The 18,808-nt window shown below is 38.6% G+C and overlaps 1 protein-coding gene across 4 annotated transcripts in view; it reads right to left on the bottom strand.

Annotated features, from left to right (window-relative positions):
• Positions 1 to 18,808, bottom strand: part of vps13a (vacuolar protein sorting 13 homolog A) — a 43,918-nt gene extending 25,110 nt beyond the window's left edge. For 2 of the 4 annotated variants that reach the window (XM_040031597.1, XM_040031600.1), the window contains exons 1-40: positions 18,634 to 18,808; positions 17,815 to 17,858; positions 17,674 to 17,716; positions 17,478 to 17,573; positions 17,098 to 17,199; positions 15,776 to 15,885; positions 15,517 to 15,576; positions 15,369 to 15,428; positions 14,972 to 15,052; positions 14,622 to 14,667; positions 14,106 to 14,233; positions 13,807 to 13,913; positions 13,476 to 13,647; positions 12,748 to 12,810; positions 8,992 to 9,124; positions 8,780 to 8,874; positions 8,489 to 8,631; positions 8,148 to 8,349; positions 7,937 to 8,051; positions 7,435 to 7,571; positions 7,207 to 7,339; positions 6,701 to 6,818; positions 6,210 to 6,354; positions 5,518 to 5,626; positions 5,243 to 5,418; positions 4,833 to 4,989; positions 4,617 to 4,696; positions 4,452 to 4,511; positions 4,041 to 4,239; positions 3,723 to 3,839; positions 3,448 to 3,551; positions 3,091 to 3,258; positions 2,561 to 2,868; positions 2,299 to 2,446; positions 1,998 to 2,169; positions 1,583 to 1,710; positions 1,225 to 1,451; positions 823 to 1,079; positions 336 to 520; positions 35 to 178 (exon numbers count right to left, since the gene is read on the bottom strand). In XM_040031597.1, coding sequence (XP_039887531.1) covers positions 35 to 178; positions 336 to 520; positions 823 to 1,079; positions 1,225 to 1,451; positions 1,583 to 1,710; positions 1,998 to 2,169; positions 2,299 to 2,446; positions 2,561 to 2,868; positions 3,091 to 3,258; positions 3,448 to 3,551; positions 3,723 to 3,839; positions 4,041 to 4,239; positions 4,452 to 4,511; positions 4,617 to 4,696; positions 4,833 to 4,989; positions 5,243 to 5,418; positions 5,518 to 5,626; positions 6,210 to 6,354; positions 6,701 to 6,818; positions 7,207 to 7,339; positions 7,435 to 7,571; positions 7,937 to 8,051; positions 8,148 to 8,349; positions 8,489 to 8,631; positions 8,780 to 8,874; positions 8,992 to 9,124; positions 12,748 to 12,810; positions 13,476 to 13,647; positions 13,807 to 13,913; positions 14,106 to 14,233; positions 14,622 to 14,667; positions 14,972 to 15,052; positions 15,369 to 15,428; positions 15,517 to 15,576; positions 15,776 to 15,885; positions 17,098 to 17,199; positions 17,478 to 17,573; positions 17,674 to 17,716; positions 17,815 to 17,858; positions 18,634 to 18,733 — 5,172 coding nt within the window. In that variant the 5' untranslated portion in view covers positions 18,734 to 18,808. The remainder of the gene's footprint in view (positions 1 to 34; positions 179 to 335; positions 521 to 822; positions 1,080 to 1,224; positions 1,452 to 1,582; positions 1,711 to 1,997; positions 2,170 to 2,298; positions 2,447 to 2,560; positions 2,869 to 3,090; positions 3,259 to 3,447; positions 3,552 to 3,722; positions 3,840 to 4,040; positions 4,240 to 4,451; positions 4,512 to 4,616; positions 4,697 to 4,832; positions 4,990 to 5,242; positions 5,419 to 5,517; positions 5,627 to 6,209; positions 6,355 to 6,700; positions 6,819 to 7,206; positions 7,340 to 7,434; positions 7,572 to 7,936; positions 8,052 to 8,147; positions 8,350 to 8,488; positions 8,632 to 8,779; positions 8,875 to 8,991; positions 9,125 to 12,747; positions 12,811 to 13,475; positions 13,648 to 13,806; positions 13,914 to 14,105; positions 14,234 to 14,621; positions 14,668 to 14,971; positions 15,053 to 15,368; positions 15,429 to 15,516; positions 15,577 to 15,775; positions 15,886 to 17,097; positions 17,200 to 17,477; positions 17,574 to 17,673; positions 17,717 to 17,814; positions 17,859 to 18,633) is intronic. The other 2 variants (XM_040031598.1, XM_040031599.1) reach the window with 2 other exon arrangements.

Raw genomic sequence — 18,808 nt, 5'->3', positions numbered from 1 at the left:
ATGTGGCCACATGTAATATTAACAAAACAAATACCTTAAGTGAGAGAGCGTTGATGGTGACCTCCATAGCCTGAGGGGAGGTTGGAGACTGAGTACTTTCGAAGTACACCTGACATGGCTGAAGCACTGTAGTCACATTGTTTCTCCTCTTTTGTCTTAAGAATGGACAGGCAACAACCTACAACAAAAGTGACCAGTTTAAAAAAAAAAACCCAACCTAATCATATTTAATTTTAAATATGCGTTAAGGAATATTAACATTTTCCTCTGGATACATAATTTTGAATTCTTTGAACATGCAATTCTGACTACCACAATACATTCCAAATACAAACCTTGAGGTCCTTGATAACAGCAGTCGTCCGTGATCCTTCAGCACCATTTTTCATTACTAGTTCACAATATGTGGTCATCACCAGAGCTGGGGCCTCATCACGAGTCAAGTCAGCTACAAATACAATCTCTGGGTTTCGCACCACAACATTCATTTCAGTCTTTGTTACCGTGGCTGTCGCTGTAGCTGGGAGGCACAGAGAGCATTAGAGTAAAACTTCACGTTAAATAATTAGAATACGCCAGTTTAACTTGATAATCACAAAACTCATAATCTAGACTCACTATATAAACGTATATAACATCTATATTATCTTAAAGCATCTATAAAATGTTGTATTGTAATGAAATAGTCAAAAATGAAAGTTTTATAAACATAAGGCAAAACAAAGATGGGAATAATTTGGCAGTTTAAGCTTGTCGATTAAGAGAACTGACATGATTTCGGTTAACTAGATTAAAAGATTAAAACTGATAAAGTCAACTCACCAGACTCTTTAGATGTGACCGATGAGTTAATGTTCTTCTTATCGCCAGCACCAGTACTGTTCTTGGGTTGTGGCACTTGGGCAAAACCCTGCTGGGTGGCCTTAAGGAAGATATCGGCCACCGTGAGCAGAAATTCCATGCTGGCACATAGATACACATCCTGCACCACTGTATCTAAAGTGGTGCCTTCACGGGTTTGACGATAGCTCACTTCCACCATGTTGTTCTGTTCTGCACCAGGACACATTGCCATCATCCTAGAGAAAAACAAAATAGGACTATGAGGAAAAAAAAGAGTGAACACAATAAAATAATTTACTTTACACTGATCCGTCAAGACACGGCTTTTTTTCTGTGTTTCGAGTCTAAATGTGTCACTAGCTTTATAAGTGGTAGCCGTACCTTGGGGTGATACTTTTGGCTTTCGGCCTCTTGTCGTCTAGAAGGCATTCAGCAAGTTGTACTGAGGCCTTCATGGAGCTGTCGGAGTACATGTGGACAGAGGTGGAGATGGTGCCCAGAGTAAATTCTGCTAGCTTCAGCTGCTCATCATGTGGGTCTGACGGCTCATGTTGTGGGTGTGACTGGTCATGATGTGGGCCTGACAGCTCACGTTGTGGTTCTAACTGCTATTAAAAACAGAAATTACACAGACTTTCTTTACTAAACGTGCCTCACAAAATACAGACTGACAAGTCTAATTCTATGATGTAGTTATGACTTGTGTATGTTTGTACATATGTAACAGACTTGGCATTACCTTATCCTCATTGGAGCTGTACAGAACCACAGTCAGTGAGTCAAACTTGAAGTTCAATTTCAGCGTGTTCTTTCTCAGCTTGCTGTTTTTCTGTGTCTCTACAACAGCAGCTGTCACCACTGTGTTACCTATTAACAGCATAATCAGAGCGCAGAGTTCAGATTAAAAGACAAGCTACTGGATTTTAGTCAGAATTGTGCACTAATTAAGGAGAACATGTTTCAGATTTCATTAGCTACATAGTTTTGTGTAAGTATGCCCTGTCAAACAACAACTCATCTGTTTTTTGTTTTCTGTTGGTTTTTTTGGTAAAAAGTTATCTGACCAGGCTGTTAAATCATATGTCTATATTTAAAGCTCTACCAAACACACATAACCATATCAAACATAACCATATACAACAGCAACAACTTACTGCTGGGTGGTCCAGTGGTGCCAGACTCCTGGGAGTCTTTGTTGGATACAGAGTCAGAGGACGGGTCAGTGGCAGGCAGAGCAGCTGGAGGTGGACCAGCATCAGACTTCTCTGACAGGTTCTCATTCAGAGTCCTCAGGACAATGATCATGTCATTCTGGCATAGGAGCAGCTGTTGGGAACATAGAGAGATGATTTTGATAAAACTATTTTTAATTCTCAATATAAGCCTCTACACAATTGTGGGATTAAAAATCAAAAAACAAACAAACAGGTAAGATATATGAATATATATACTTACACTCATGGGCTTTAGATGGACCCCAATATCTATGTCAGGTATTTCGTGGTACCAGCTGGAAGATAGATTTCTACGGATTTCCAAGTCTAGGCTCACTGGCTTCAGCAGTTGGATCTCTTCTTCAAAACGTTCATTTTTAAATTTGGCTCTGAAAGGAACAAAAACATAGATTTACAAAGGTCTGTCGGAATACTGCAAATTCTAATCAATCACAAACACAAGCATGCATATTTTTTAAATAATACCTCCCACAGAAACTGACCTGAACATCTTAAGGTCAGTCAGTCTCACAGTCATTATATCCACAACAGGTGGGATGTTGGCATCTGATTTACAGGGTTGCTTGGCAAAACGATTTTTGATAGAAAGCAGACCAAGGTCAGCTACAATGACATTTGATGAAGAGGAGGACTGGGGGAGGAAGATGACGGGTGCATTGAAGTGGACATCAAGAGCGATCCGAGTGGTCCGTTCAGCCAGTTCTTTCACGCCTGATGCTGCTTTTTCTGCAGCCTGAACTGTTACCTCAGTTAGTGCCTCTTTAGCCTCCTGGAAGTTATTGACAAACTCCTGTAAGGAGATGGGGTGGGGAAAAATATTTTTGGAGAAAAATTAATAAGATCAAGTTGGAATGCAGAAATATACAGAGGTAACGTAAATAATTATATTTATAATTATAATTTTATTATTACCTTATCTAATAAATTAAAACACCACTTTCACATGAGTTTTACATGTGATAAAAATTGATAAGAGCAACAGATTAATTCTGCCCACAAACGTGATTCTTACCAGTATAGATGAGAGAAACTTGTTGAGGAAGATGACCTGAATGCAGCCCACACTTAGTGTAACAGTAGTGTCAACGTTAGACATGTCCAGATAGGCATCTCCTTCAGTCGCATCTGTATAGTTTACCATGTGGAAGTGAAACACTTCCTTATCTGCTATAGACACAGCCTAGAAAAAACAGAGTGGCACAGAAAAAGTTGTTATTCAGATTTGCCTGTGCCACATGATCAGCAAGTGACACAAAACAAAAACATAACAAATGAAGACCAGAAACATCAATGCGGGAAACAATGACCATTTCTTTTGTGTTTTTTTTAAGTACAATGGTAAATATTCATAAGCACTGGCAGTCGGTACCTTTTTGTAAAAAGCTTCTTTGTTACAGTCCAGAATCACAATGTTCTTCAATTTGGCCGAAACCTCCATCCCCTTCTTCCTCATCAGGACCTCGGAAACCAGACCTAGACAATTACGAAAGCCCCAAGTTGTACAATGAATTGAAGATTTGACTAGAAAAAGTTCATTAGAAAACTCTATATACAGCAGAGTATAGCAGAAATAATAAACAATTAATAAATCCTATTGAAAGCACTGCCAGAGTACCTAGGTACACAGAAAACTCTCTTTCATACCTTCAATACTGATCTCTGAGATCCTGGCCTTCTGTCCTCGAATGAAAACTTTAAGGCAGCGGAGATCAGTTTTGATATGCAGATTAACCACATCTGCAAATTTTGACCTTTTTGAAGCTGGGGAAAAAAGGTGAAGGACAAGAAATAAAGACATTACCTGTGAACAGCTGCAAAAAAAGGAAATGTATTTCCAGTGTAACATTTAACCTTTGATACTGCTCTGAAAATCTGTTTCATTAACTGTGAAATATCTGCTCTAGTAGTACAATGTTCTCATAAATGGTGAGACAATAACAGCGTGCAGATAATATCAGTTACGTTTTTTCTTGGTTACAGCAGTTTCCTCCTTTTTCTCTTCCTCCTTCTCTGCTTCAGCATCGTCTTCCTCAGGGATAGTGGGAAGCTCCTCCTGCTGTCCTTCCTTCTTATTAGATTCAGGAAGGAGCTTACTGAGGAAGTTCATGGTATTGAGGAGAGCCTCCGTATGGAGGTGAACATCCAGTGATGAAAAGGTCACCTGATGAAGAAAATTAACCTTTTTGTCTGAAATGATATTTTGATTCTTCTACCCATTATTAATAATTACTGTAGAAGAAACACTGCTGTTAACTGTGGCCTTTTTCATCATCTCTCAGCATGCCCTAAATAACATCATGCTATAAATAACAAAATGGGAACATTAAGTAAATAAAATAAATATTATTGCTAGGTTATTAACATTTCCCTCACCTTGATGAGCTGCTCAGTGTTATTATATTGAGACTTGAAGTCGGGACCATTCTTGTCAGCCTAGAAAAATTCATCCAATCTTTAATATTAAGGTGATTTACCACAGTTTTAAAATATTTATAGAAAATATTCTGAAATGTTTTCACGTAACGTATCCCATATTACTTTGATATACTCCAGAGTGAGCAGGTCGACTTCTTTGTTGTCCAGTGTGGTGATCAGCTGTACTTGCTTGTCTTCAGAATCTGTGCAAGGAAAAAACAAAACATGCCTAATAAAAAATTAAGCAAAGACTGCCCTGATGATTTGCACATTTTTATTAGGATAACTGTAATCATCAAATGTTTAACAAAAATTAAGGCATTGCTGGTATCTACTGACCCATGTATTCAGGACACTTGAGGCAGATCTCTCGCAAGTAGGTATTAGACGTCATGTCAAAGGTGCGCAGCTTCAGCTCAGTGCCCAGACCCTCTATATCTAAGTGGAGCACCGTAACCTCCATACTTCCAGACAAACGACAGAGCTGAACAGAAAACTGGACAAAGAAGACAGAGAGACGATGGAAAAATGGGAAAGATGATGATAAAGGTGGTCACAAAAATAAAAGGAGGTGGAGAAATTTAACTGAGGAATGCTAAAGAGAAAAGGCAGAGTTTGAATTTTCTTTTTCTTTTTATCTCACACAGAAATAACTAAAATGACTGATAACAAGGTTAAATAAAAATAATTCTTACAGAATTTAATAACTATGTTTAATTGTGCAGAAAGGGAAAAAAATATTTTTGTACCTCACTGATCTCAAATGTCATAGAGAAGTCAGTCATGTTCTTTTGTGCATCTTCCTTGATGAGACTTTTTCTTTTGCTTGCATCGACATAGCGCAGCGGCATGGGATTGTCTGGAAAAAATGGTTTCTCCCCGATGGGAGAGCTGGGCGCATCATAGAACAGATCCTCCTCTGACCCTGGGATATAATTAAAAAATAAACACAATCTGTGGTAGGAATACACACAGGATTTTTAAAGATATTTAGCAGTAGGACCAAAACAAAACTGTGTCTTACCTAATGAGGTGATGCTGATGGTCTCACATGACTCAAAAATGAGAGAAGAGCGCTGATCAAAGTTCAGAGGTTTTCTGGGAGTGAGATGAGGGGTGAAAGACTGCCTAGGCTAAAAATAAATAAATAAATAAAAACAGTTGTATTAACAGTGTTAGTAATAAAATCTATCTTTACTTTTACTAGTCCGGCAATTCCACCTCAATATTCAACTATTTGTATATTCATTCAATGCAAAACCCTCAAGCCTTCAAATTTGAGATGTTTTTCTTTTGTTTGCTTGTTTTGCTTTTTTTTTTTTTTTTTTTTTAAATTGGGGGAAAAATGAACCATCTCAGCCGAGGCTTCCTTCTCATTCATAGCAGCGATCATCATAATTCAGTTCACCCAACTGTTGCCAACTGAATGCCTGTGCAGTATAGGGATTTCTACCCCCATCTGAGTCAATGATAATAACAGAGCCCCAAAAATTTAATGTTTAAAATCCACTATAATTATCCATAGAATTTTCTATTTTGTTACGTCATTTTCTAACCACTGTAAAGGACAACAACAACAGTAACTACTAATAAGAGAATTGAAGGCTTAATTTGTTTGCAGCTAATGTGCACAACCTTCAAGACTCCCAAGATTCTAGTTTTTAGAGATTTTAGTGAAATCCGGAGAGGACCATCTCCATAACCCTCTGATCTTACCTTTGGAGTTGATGATGGAGCATTGCCACGTGCAGCAGGTTTGCTTTCAGGGAGCGGGATACTTTCCACCAGCTCCAGAACACTTCGAAGTTTTACATCAGAAATACGAAGAGACAACAGAGGAAGCTCTCCAGACATCTTATATCTATAAGACACATACACAAAGATGCATACAAAACTTACAACCTGAAACTTAAGCTTACGTAATACTCTTAGCTCTAGTCCTTACAAGATAAATATTTTTAGTTGTGTATCTGAACCCGCACTATATTTATGAATATTTACTAGTGTTAGAATCCGTCTTCAATACTGCACTTTTTTTCTGTCTTTTCTTTTTTCTTTTTTTTTTTTTTACAGTGAAACTTTTCAGGGGGGAGGGGGGGAAAGAAAAGTATTAATTTCTCCAAAGAAAAGGGTTAAGAGCAAGTTCAGATTTTCATACAAAGATTTCCTTTAACCATCAGTTGACTGTCAACCAGAAACATACTTACTTTGGCATGCGGGAGTCTTTGTTGATCATTGCCCTGCTAAAAACCACCTTTAGATCCACTGGCTCTAGGATGTGGAGGGGTGACTGTTTCTGTTTGCGGGCCTTTTTCCAGTTACCATCTATCACATAAAGATAAAGTTTTATTATTATTTATTTTTACTGAGTCCAAACAGAGGCAGAGTAAAAACAAGAAATATGTCTGTTGGATCAATGTGTAAGTTTAGCAATATCCCTTCCAGGACACAATACCTGAAATCAATGGAATATTTTTTTGCTAAGACATAGTAAAGCCATTAGAGCTACAAGTGCCAATCACTTTCATAAAGACATTTCCTCAATGCTGTCTGTATGACTTTTTTTTTCCTGTGTAAAACCTATCAATACAAACAAAGCCTAAGCTTAGTGATTTTTAAACAGTAGTTAGAATAAAAACAACACCTCATCAATCAACATTATGTGTATCAGTCAAAAATGTGTTACAACTGTGTTGTGTCTGTGTGTGTGTACCTGGTTTGCTATAAAGAAACTGTAGGCTTTCAAGTTGTACATCAAAGCTATCGTAAGCTCTGGACATGATGTCCTCAATGTTGCTGGAACTCACACACAGCTGAGGTAGATGTTTCCTGCTTTGACTGGACATCTGTAAAAGCACAGAAACATGAAGGCATATATTGGTAAGTTACCTTGGATTTCCAGCCTGCTGTCAATCTTTATTCACATTTGACACTTCCCCACCTTGAAATGGCCAAGATCCAACAGCAAGATGTTCTGAGTGCCATTGTAAAAACCGGTCTGTGGAATGATCACGTAGGAGGCCATCAAGTTCACCTTCAGGTCGAGAACCTTCTGTGTTTCAATCACATACAGTAAACCTGAAATATAAAATGTTAATAGGTCATCAATAGTAGTTTTGTCTCCAAAGGTGGGTGAATTTTATTGTTGTGGGATTCATAAAATTAACTAAATGTGTGGTTTTGTTTAATGAACCCTGAGATTCTATTAATTTAAGTAATGTTTAAATGGCAAATTCACCTAAAAGTTCTAATAAGGAGAAAACTTCAATAATGAAAAAAAAAACCTTGAAAAATCTTCCAAAGCCCTCAGGAAACAATCACTTTCAAGAACATAAACAGGAAGACTAAACAAGGAATGTAAACATTCGCCCATCAAAGACGTCCTTAGAGATCCTAGAAGATTAATCATGATAGCAGATATCTGCAGTTTATCTTAAACTCACCAGTGGCTGTGCGGTCTCTAAACTGCTCCAGTTTCATCAGGGTTGCATTCGTGAGCTCATCCAGCTGCATGTCATCAGGAGGCCTGAAGAACGCTGATATGCTGTTCACAGTTATCTACACAGACACACAGACAGAGTCAAATATGTATATATGTACTGCTTTTGAGGGTTTTTATTTTTGCTGCTCATTCTCACTCAGTGAACCACTCACAGCATCATAGATGATTTCCAAGGGTTGTGATTCTACGTGAAGCCGCTGGTTAGCGCTCTCGTCCAGGGGGTTGGTCTCAAACAGGATACAAAGCAGTGGGGTCCCTGCTCCTATGGCTGCCTTCCTTGATGAAAGGAGAATTGGTGGAGGTTGCTTATTGGTGAGGCCAGTGACCTCAAACAAAGTAAGCTTGGCTGTGATTCTGGGAAGAAAAGAAAAGAAAAAACACACACACACACACACACACACACACACAAGCTAGTGTTATCAAGTATCTACCCTTGTGGAGAAAAAAAGACCAGCTACAAAGTTGTTATTTTTTTTAGAAGGCTGGAACAAACTTGAGGGCTTGTGCTCCAGGTCTCTGTGTGAGTGTGGAGTACAGCTCTCCCACAGTCAGCCTGATGATCTCGTTTTTGTCCTTGTCATCTTTAATTGACATGGACAGCTTCTCCATGTGGAAGTTGACCTTCATGTTCTCAAACTTAAAGATATGACACAAAGAGTATAAAGATAAAGTAACAGAATACTTGTTTTTTTTACAATTGTAATATTTGCTTCTGTGCGACAGATAACCAAGTGGAAGTGTATTATTAGTAATTGAGGGGGTGTTGTGGGGGAAAGTGACTCACATCCTTTGGCAGATTGGGATTAGCAGCAGTCTCGCTGTATCCAATGGCAGTGTAGAGTTTGGCTTTCTCAGCAGGGGTTAACAGCTCATCAAACCCTGACACAGAGATGGTAAGAAGAATAAATGGAACGGACATAGGAGGAGTAAAAAAGCTAATATTACAGGCTGTTACTACAAAGACATTCCACATGCACATGTCTATCTGTAACCTACCTCCAGTCTTAACTTCTTTTCTTTCTGTATCAGGCTGTGCCCCCCAGTTCCACATCCAGCTGATCCAACCCTGAGACTCTTCTTCCTCCATCTTCATCCCAGGACGGTAAATACGCAGGCCTGCTTTACTTGCCTAAAGAAGGAGACGAAACAAAATGTCAAATGCTTCCCCCTTTTCACTTTTCTGAGGAAAGATGGCAAGGAAAAAAACCTGACCAGCCCACAAATGATCTGTTAGCATCATTTATCCCTCAGATGGAGGCCCAACCCATTTTCTAAAAAAGATTATTAAGGTAGTCGGTCCTGACATTTTAACTATTTTTAATAGTAGTCTCAGTTCTGGAGTAGTACCAACTGGATACAAGCACGCTGTAGTGCAGCCAATAAACTGAACCTTGATTCTTCTGTTCTTGCTAATTTTAGACCTGTTTCCAAGCTTCCGTTTCTGTCAAAAATTCTAGAAAGGATTGTATTTGAGCAGCTCCAAACCTTTCTAAATAGTCATAATATTTTTGAGAAGTTCCAGTCAGGCTTCAAAATCCACCACAGCACAGAAACTGCCCTCCTAAAAATACTTAAATGATATTTTATTAATCACTGACTCAGGAGACCCAGCTGTGCTCCTGCTCTTAGACTTAACTGCAGCCTTTGATACTGCTGACCACAGCATTCTGATCTCCCGCTTGGAGCAATGTGATATCAAAGGTATCCCCTTGGAATGGTTTAGGTCGTACCTCTCCGAGAGGACTTTTTCCGTGAGCCTTGATGATTTTATTTCTTCCCCAGCTCTTTTTACTTGCTACTACCGCAGGGTTCCGTATTAGGCCCAATTCTTTTTTCAATCTATATTTTGCCCCTAGGCCTAATCTTTAGGAAGCATAACATCTGCTTTCACTCTTATGCCGACGACACCCAGATTAATCTTCGGTTTAATAGAAACACCTCCACGCCCATGGAATCGCTAGTCAAATGTCTTGACAAAATTAAAACCTGAATGGCCTCAAATTTTCTTACCTTTAATGAGGATAAAACTGAGGTAATTATTTTTGGACCAAGCTGTAATTTCAATGCGCCAGATTTGGATTTATGTAACCTAACATGTGCTGTTAAAACGCATGTAAAAAACCTGGGGGTTTTCTTGGATAGCAAACTTACATTTGAGAAACAAATTAATTCAGTTGTCCAGCGGTCCTTTTTTAAATTAAGGCTCCTATCCAAAGTGAGATCTTTTTTATCCTTTAAAAACTTGGAATGAGCAATTCGTTTGTTCTATCTCAACTGGATTACTGCAATTCACTATATGTGGGTGTCAGTCAGTCCAGCTTGGCTCAGCTCCAACTTGTACAGAATGCTGCAACTCGCCTTTTGACTCGTGTGAAGAAACACCAACATATTACTGCCGGTGCTTGCTTCCTTCATTGGCTTCCAGTGCGTTGTAGAATTAAGTTCAAAAGACTTACTTTTGACTTATAAGTGCTAATGGCCAGGCACCGGACGAGTTGTCTAGACCTTTTGCAGCTTTACTTATAAAGTGCTAACATAGGCAAACAATGGCCCCCGGACAGTATTGATGTCATGACCTTTCAGACTGTTATACCATGAATCCCCATGGTAGGATTTGTAAAGAATTTATTCGTAAATCAGGGTGGAAAATAAGTATTTGGTCAATAACAAAAATACAACTCAATACTTTGTAACATAACCTTTGTTGGCAATAACAGAGGTCAAACGTTTACTATAGGTCTTTACCAGGTTTGCACACACAGTAGCTGGTATTTTGGCCCATTCCTCCATGCAGATCTTCTCGAGAGCAGTGATGTTTTGGGGCTGTCGCCGAGCAACACGGACTTTCAACTCCCGCCACAGATTTTCTATGGGGTTGAGGTCTGGAGACTGGCTAGGCCACTCCAGGACTTTCAAATGCTTCTTACGGAGCCACTCCTTTGTTGCCCGGGCGGTGTGTTTTGGATCATTGTCATGTTGGAAGACCCAGCCTCGTTTCATCTTCAAAGTTCTCACTGATGGAAGGAGGTTTTGGCTCAAAATCTCACGATACATGGCCCCATTCATTCTGTCCTTAACACGGATCAGTCGTCCTGTCCCCTTGGCAGAAAAACAGCCCCATAGCATGATGTTTCCACCCCCATGCTTCACAGTAGGTATGGTGTTCTTGGGATGCAACTCAGTATTCTTCTTCCTCCAAACACGACGAGTTGAGTTTATACCAAAAAGTTCTACTTTGGTTTCATCTGACCACATGACATTCTCCCAATCCTCTGCTGTATCATCCATGTGCTCTCTGGCAAACTTCAGACGGGCCTGGACATGCACTGGCTTCAGCAGCGGAACACGTCTGGCACTGCGGGATTTGATTCCCTGCCGTTGTAGTGTGTTACTGATGGTGACCTTTGTTACTTTGGTCCCAGCTCTCTGCAGGTCATTCACCAGGTCCCCCCGTGTGGTTCTGGGATCTTTGCTCACCGTTCTCATGATCATTTTGACCCCACGGGATGAGATCTTGCGTGGAGCCCCAGATCGAGGGAGATTATCAGTGGTCTTGTATGTCTTCCATTTTCTGATGATTGCTCCCACAGTTGATTTTTTTCACACCAAGCTGCTTGCCTATTGTAGATTCACTCTTCCCAGTCTGGTGCAGGTCTACAATACTTTTCTGGTGTCCTTCGAAAGCTCTTGTCTTGGTCATGGCGGAGTTTGGAGTCTGACTGTTTGAGGCTGTGGACAGGTGTCTTTTATACAGATGATGAGTTCAAACAGGTGCCATTCATACAGGTAACGAGTGGGGGACAGAAAAGCTTCTTACAGAAGACGTTACAGGTCTGTGAGAGCCAGAGATTTTCCTTGTTTGAGGTGACCAAATACTTATTTTCCACCCTGATTTACGAATAAATTCTTACAAATCCTACCATGTGAATTCATGGATTTTTTTTTCACATTCTGTCTCTCACAGTTGGAGTGTATCTCTGGTGCAAATTACTGACCTCTGTCATCATTTTAGGTGGGGGAACTTGCACAATCGGTGGCTGACTAAATACTTTTTTGCCCCACTGTAAGTCTAGGATGGTTCATAGAGGAGATCGGGCATTTGCGGTTGTGGCACCAAAAATGTGGAATGATCTACCTCTCCACATTAGAAAGGCCCCAACTGTTACTCTTTTTAAATCGCATCTTAAAACACATTTTTTTACTCTGGCTTTCGAAACTGTATGAGAGTTGCCAATTCTTTTATCCTAATTTTCTTTTAATTTTCTTACCTGTTGTTGTTGTTAATGTCATTGTTTAATTGTTATTTTGTACAGCACTTTGATCAACTCCCTGTTGTTATTAAATGTGCTTTATAAATAAATAAATGAAATGAAATATAAGAGAAATTGTGCAGAATATGTAAATTTACAGTTAACGGCACAGTGCTGCACCTTCTGGAACCATGGCAGCCTAATCCTCAACCCCCTACATTCCTTTGCTTACTGTATAATTATCGATTATGTGCCTAATTTGGCCTTTTGGCTTGCTGGAACAAACATACGCCAGCACCAAGCTGCTGAGAGGCACTGTACTGTGCATAGTTCCAATGAATCTCAAATTGTTGTCCTTTTTTATGGATTTGTGCAACAACTTGAGATCACAAGACAAAGCGCAAAATGTGATCCAGCCATTACAGTTGATCAATTCATAAATCAGACACAAGGTGTCTAAGCTTATTGAAGTTCTCTCAGTTATGTGATACAAAAAGCTTACCTCCACTTCAGCCTGCTGTCTGGCCAAAGTGATGTTAAAAATATCCAAAGTCTTCTCGGGCTTCTAAGAATAAACACAAAAGAAATCGATTAGAGCTTTCACTAGATTCTATAATTACTACAGTTCTATTTTTGGGGAAATATGATACTAATAAAAATAGAGAAGAACTTGGGAACACATTTAATTTCAGATGTTAAATTCAATTATTTTCAAGTCTATCTCAAAAACTCAGCATCAAGCTCTAATGCACTTCAATCAATCCCTGTAGGCTTGAATACTAGATATCTTTGTGAGCAATTATGGCTAGAAATATGACAGACATCACTTTAGAAAGCTACTGAGAAGTAATACTATTGTAATCAATTACTTCCATATTATATTAGCTTTACTTTTGACATAGGCCTTCAATTATGATCACTACAGTCAAGTAAAGCAACTTTCGCAAGCATTTGTCTTATAACAGTGACAACAGGTATGAAATTGATATTAAAACAGAATTACTGGTAATATTAGTATATCAAATTAAACTCAAAACTTTCACCTGTCTAAACTGTTTATATGCAGCATGGAAATATAAAAAATTATAATAATTATAATAATTCAAATGTTTTAGTCTTAAGACAATAATGTGAAAACATAGACTAGAAAGGCAAACAGTCCCATAGGTCTCTCTGTTTATTTCCTTTTTCCCTTTTCCCTCTCCCCTGTTCAGTTTAGTTCCACCCCACCTCTAAGTCTTTGAGAACCTCATCGCTGGGTTTCTTGCTGGTGATCTTTGTCTTGTAGAGCTCTCTGTAGCTTTTTACCATCTGCCGGTGTCGGCGAATGTGTTGCCATGACCACATGTGGAGACCTGGCTTCACATCTATCTCCAAGACGCCTGTGATCACATACTTCCACCTGGAAATCAGGGAATCAATGTAACAATTTGTAATACTAAGTGGACCGAATGTAATGTGGTAAATGACATGTACATATGGGATCCAGTTTTTGAAAAAAGATTACAGAAAGACAGGACAGAGGAAATGATGTGATAAATATGTGACAGTGTCTTCTGACCATGTTTTGGCGTTCTTGTGAACATGGACCTCGGGTCTGTACTTCCTGTATGGCAGATTACGTGACATCATATCCACTGAGCACAGCAGCTCCAAGATGCTAATGTACTGGAATAACAGGAAGTCAGCAATTACATCATCACAAAGTACTCTAGTGCAGTTATTATCTGACATTGTTTATGTAGTTTATCCTTAACAACCCAATTTAGCTCTCTCTTTCTTATAATATTCTATTTTAATGAAACTTTAACACATACAAGTTTAAACATCTCTATCACACACACACACACACACACACACCTGGGCTTTGTTGAGTTCAATTGCCACCTCTCTGAGATTGACCATCAGGTCCACTTTAGGGGAGGAGAAATCCACATCTGACCTGGGATTCATCCGCAGTTTTGCATCAGCTGAAATGGGGCGAAAAACTGTGGAACAGCAAAAGGAATTAAGATGATTTAAGAATTGCAAATGTGAGCATTAAGATGGATTCACTACTTTTTGTGCTGCACATGGCAAATTTGCATCTATTTATAAAGAACTTAAATAACTTTACCAACGTTATCAGTTCAAAAATATGTAAGCTGTTGCCTTAAAGTGAAACTGAAAACAAAATCTGTTGAGATGTGCTGAAAATCTGGTCTCGTGACTCAGTGGTGGTGAATCAAATTCTGTGAATCACCCGGGGGGGGTTTTGGTGCTGCAGTGGCATTGCATATCATCACAAATCATTTCTTCATCACTTTCTGTCTGCAAAATTTTTCATAGACGTTATGTAATGTGCTTTGAACTTAGTTCCACAAGAATGACACTCACTGAAGTCGTGAGAGGAGTGGACGTCCATGCTGCTCTGGAGATGTTGCTGTAAGAATGCAGAGGAAGTGAAGATTTATTTACATACTGTTTTTTTGCTTTGCTAATTTCTTGGCCTCCTAACATATTTGATTTCTTTTTTGTTTTGATTTAACTATAATGTATGGAAGAAACCCACTACTATATCATGTGTATGACATAGTGCTAAATGAAACACCTTTACATAACTCCTGTGTAACCGAAGATCTGTGCCCTGTGTGATCACAACATAACACTAACATTGTGTCTTCCAGGAAAATAGGAGGTGGCTAATTCCAAGTACATATTAATACGTTAATAATACAGTGACTCACCAGGGCCCGATCTGAAGTGTGACTGGAGAAAAGTACTGAGTTAACATTCCAGTAGGCAAACAGGTTATCTAGTTGTACCAGCTGAGAAAACAAGAAAGATAAAGCAATTAGTGATGAAGCTGTTTGCGATTACAAGAAAAAAAAGCTGACAGTGTTTGACAAGGACTTCTTAAAGTTTTGATTATGCTCCAAAATTATGAGGAAATAACACTGCTGAAAGAAAAATCAATGAAGTTTTCCAAGAGTTAGTCTTTAACTTCAGAAAACTACTTTAAAGCCAAAAACAAATGCTATTAAACGTGTATGTGGTATTTTTTTATTAAAAACACCTACCTACCTTCCATACCACCTGTACAGTGGTGGTAAACAAGGTAGATAACATGGTTGGATTTCTTACCTTGAAGAAAAACTTGGACTTCTCATCTAAAAGACTGGGTCTCCACTTCGCGTCAGCTGTCTGTACGGTCAAACAAGCAGTGAGGTTCATTAAAAGCTTAATATCTAAATGTAAAATAGCATATAATTTGACAAGAAAGACACATCACCTGAAGGCTGAGGTTTTTCAGTGACACTCCAAATGACAAAGGGCAGTTTGGATTTGTTACCTGTCATTAACAAAAAAAGGAGGAAAATAAAGAGCTAAGCCTTATGGTGTGGTTAAGACAAAAAAAAAAAAAATCAGTTCTTCTATTGTAAAGTGCTCTAGAAACAGTGTTTAGTTCATTTAAAGTAGAAACATGTATAAACTTGCAGGACCATAGATAAAATTGTACATTATTATGGTAACTCAGCTTGAATACTCACATGATCTTCATAGCGCACGTGGATGTTAGAGATCTTGACTTGCAGGTTTTTAATGACCTGAGTGACAAGCTTTTCCGTAAAAGTGTCCTGTTTCTCAAGCTTGGGATTCTCTGTAAAATGCAAACGATTTAGGTTATGAGGCTCCAGCAGGTCCCAAAAATTACTGAAGATTTTCTCTAAAGGACCTTCGATACACATTCACTGTGTATTTCTGTATAATTGGAATGACATTCAGCTGGCCTTAGCTCTCATGACTGCCTGATGAACTTTACAGATAACTAAATTTTACTTTCAATATTTTAATGATTATTTCTGACCTTTCCTTTTTTAGCATGTAAGCAAATATTAGCTTACATAAGAATGTCAGTGAATCACATTGCTGTTAATAAAGCTGCATCTTAAAACATTTTAAAAAAGAAAAAAAAAAATAGTACACATTTTTATTTAAATTTAGAAATACAATACAAACCTACACTGTATTTTCACCTACATGCTGTAAATTAAGAAATTAAGATACAACACTTTTCACCTTGAAAGAGGACATAGTCTTATAAAAAGAATAGCTTGTAGATAGGCACATACACTTGTGGTGAGGAGTTTACACACTCATCATAGGCATGGAATGAATGCCATTTCTTTTTAAACTCATCAAAGATGTATGTTGTACAAATCTGGAAAAATACCAGTTCAAAGACATAATTAAGAGCCCAAATATACCCTGATATTCATGTCCAAGATGAGTGGTCAATTATTAAGTCAATTATCAAGGATAGATTTTTTCTAGCTAATGGCAAGTGTATATTGTTGAAATGACAAAACCAGGCTGTCCCAAAAATACAGCAACACAGCAGTCTACCACTACAAGGAAAGACAACTGCTGAAGTGGTGTGATACTCAAGTGCTAAACCACACATAACAGAAAGAGCGTGAAAAACGCTGGCTGCACAGGAACTCGCAGCCATACAAACCATGACCATATGACATTAAATCTGTGTGTGTGACTATACGACATATTTTATAAATTTTGATATTGCTTGTTTGTCTATGCAAAGTTAACACCAAATGTTCTACTGCCCACTGGCTCACGCACTGGAGCGCATGACTTATGTTTACACAGCCAGAGAGCAGCAGATGAGAGCCAACAGGAAATATCAACATTTGGGGTTTTTTTCTCTAAGAACCTGTTGACCATGACAAAGGCTGTTTTCATACAAAACCTACAGGGAACACTGCCATACAAACAGATACACACTGAGGAGCTTTGCTATAGTAACATGTTTACAAAAAAAACCTTACAAAATAAAATAAAGATGCACCCTGACCTTGCTCAGCAGCCTTCAGCTTTGTCTGCTCTATCCGCTGTAGTTCCCTCTGGCGAGCCTCCTGAAGCTGCTTCTCCTCCTTTTCTGCATCATACTTTATGCCTGAAAGAAATAGCACCAGAAAAAATGTGCATCTTTCTGTATTATTATATTTGATAAATACTTTTACTTTAATAGAATTAAATTATTTTAATGTATTTTTGAATCTTTAAAACATATTAACACAAGTGGCTTACTCAGCTTACCAAAGATGTCCAACAATATTCAGCTACTGTGTGTCTACTAAATGTGGTTTTTCATTCATTTTATACACTGTAATGTCTACTGTGAATACTTGGATCAAATTTGTTTATTTTGATGCACATATTAAATCATCTTACTTGCTGTGGGAACTATAAGCAGGTAGACACCATCCAACGTGGCCTCCACGGATTGTGTGTATAGGTTCTTCCATGGTATCTTCAGTTGGAGACGCCCTAATCACAAAAACACCCAAGTAAGAAAAGGTTCTTCTGTACAAAGGTACTAAACTAAACAATTATGGTCAGTAAGAGCCAGAGTAAGAGTAAGTCTTACCTATATGACCAGCCTTCACTTTAAAAGGAATATCAAGTTGGCTCTGCAACAAAGCACAATGAATAATAAATAAACACATATCTGTGAATGCCAGGATGTAATAACTAATGCTGTTTACTCACACACTTAACTGCAACTTACCAAGGCATTTTCCTTTATTTCAAGATTATTAAGCACAGCATCACCTAGAGGGCCAGGAAAACGTTGTTACTATGGTAACAGCATTATGGCTTACCATTTGGGTAAAGTGTAGCTCATATAGAAACTCAATCTAATTAAAGAGGTTTCAGGACTTTTGACTTAATGCAACTCGCACCATAGAGCTCCAATAATTCAAATCAATCGTAACACATTATTCATAGACATACTACTCATGTAAAACAGTCTATGAAAGACAACTCGTTTTTATACATTTGTTGATTAGAGAAGCTGGTATTAAGATAAAGTTTGGTAAAACAAAGTACTTAATGGTTTGACTTAGTTACTAGTTTTAAAAATTGATCCAGGTTCAGCGGCTAAAGCCAATTTTCAAATACTCATATTTGTGTACAGTGCCAAAGATTTCTTGGAACGAGTGGGTACTTAGTATGAAGCACAGTACAGAGTCATAACCTGGCTGTGTAAAAGGGTGTGACCTCGAAATGCATGATTCCCAGACGCTCGTATGCATGCAGTGCTCAAACAGACTTGCGGGAGCAAATAAGATTAAAAAAAAAAAAAAAAGATGACTGGAACAGTCGGAAATAACGCTGTGTTTCAATATATCTCGATGTCAACATTTGACTGCACTGTCTCGTTCACGGTGAACAGTTTAAACTGGTTTGGGAACGCATAAAGTGACACTAACAGCTTCCTCAGCTGTTAGTGTCATACGCCTGGTGGCTAGCATACGTTAGCATTTAGCTAGCTAGCTTAGAGAGCGAGCTAACCAAGTAAAATGACAAACACAAGTTCAGTTACCTCCCCATATGCCGAGCTTTAGCTGCGAGCTGTCAAGGTTGACAACGTAGTCCCCTAAAAATCGGTTGAGGACATCTACAACCACGCTTTCGAAGACCATTGTGGCGTTTCTCTCATCTGCCTATCACCATGTTTACATCCCGACGAGGACTCGTTCAGGTTCAGCGTCAGATTA

Source organism: Simochromis diagramma, unplaced genomic scaffold (assembly GCF_900408965.1).
Source record: "Simochromis diagramma unplaced genomic scaffold, fSimDia1.1 OVJJ01000284.1, whole genome shotgun sequence".
In the NCBI taxonomy this organism is placed as follows: Eukaryota; Metazoa; Chordata; class Actinopteri; order Cichliformes; family Cichlidae; genus Simochromis; species Simochromis diagramma.
The sequence above is the reverse complement of the archived record's forward strand: the minus strand, read 5'-3'. Positions and strand labels throughout refer to the sequence as shown.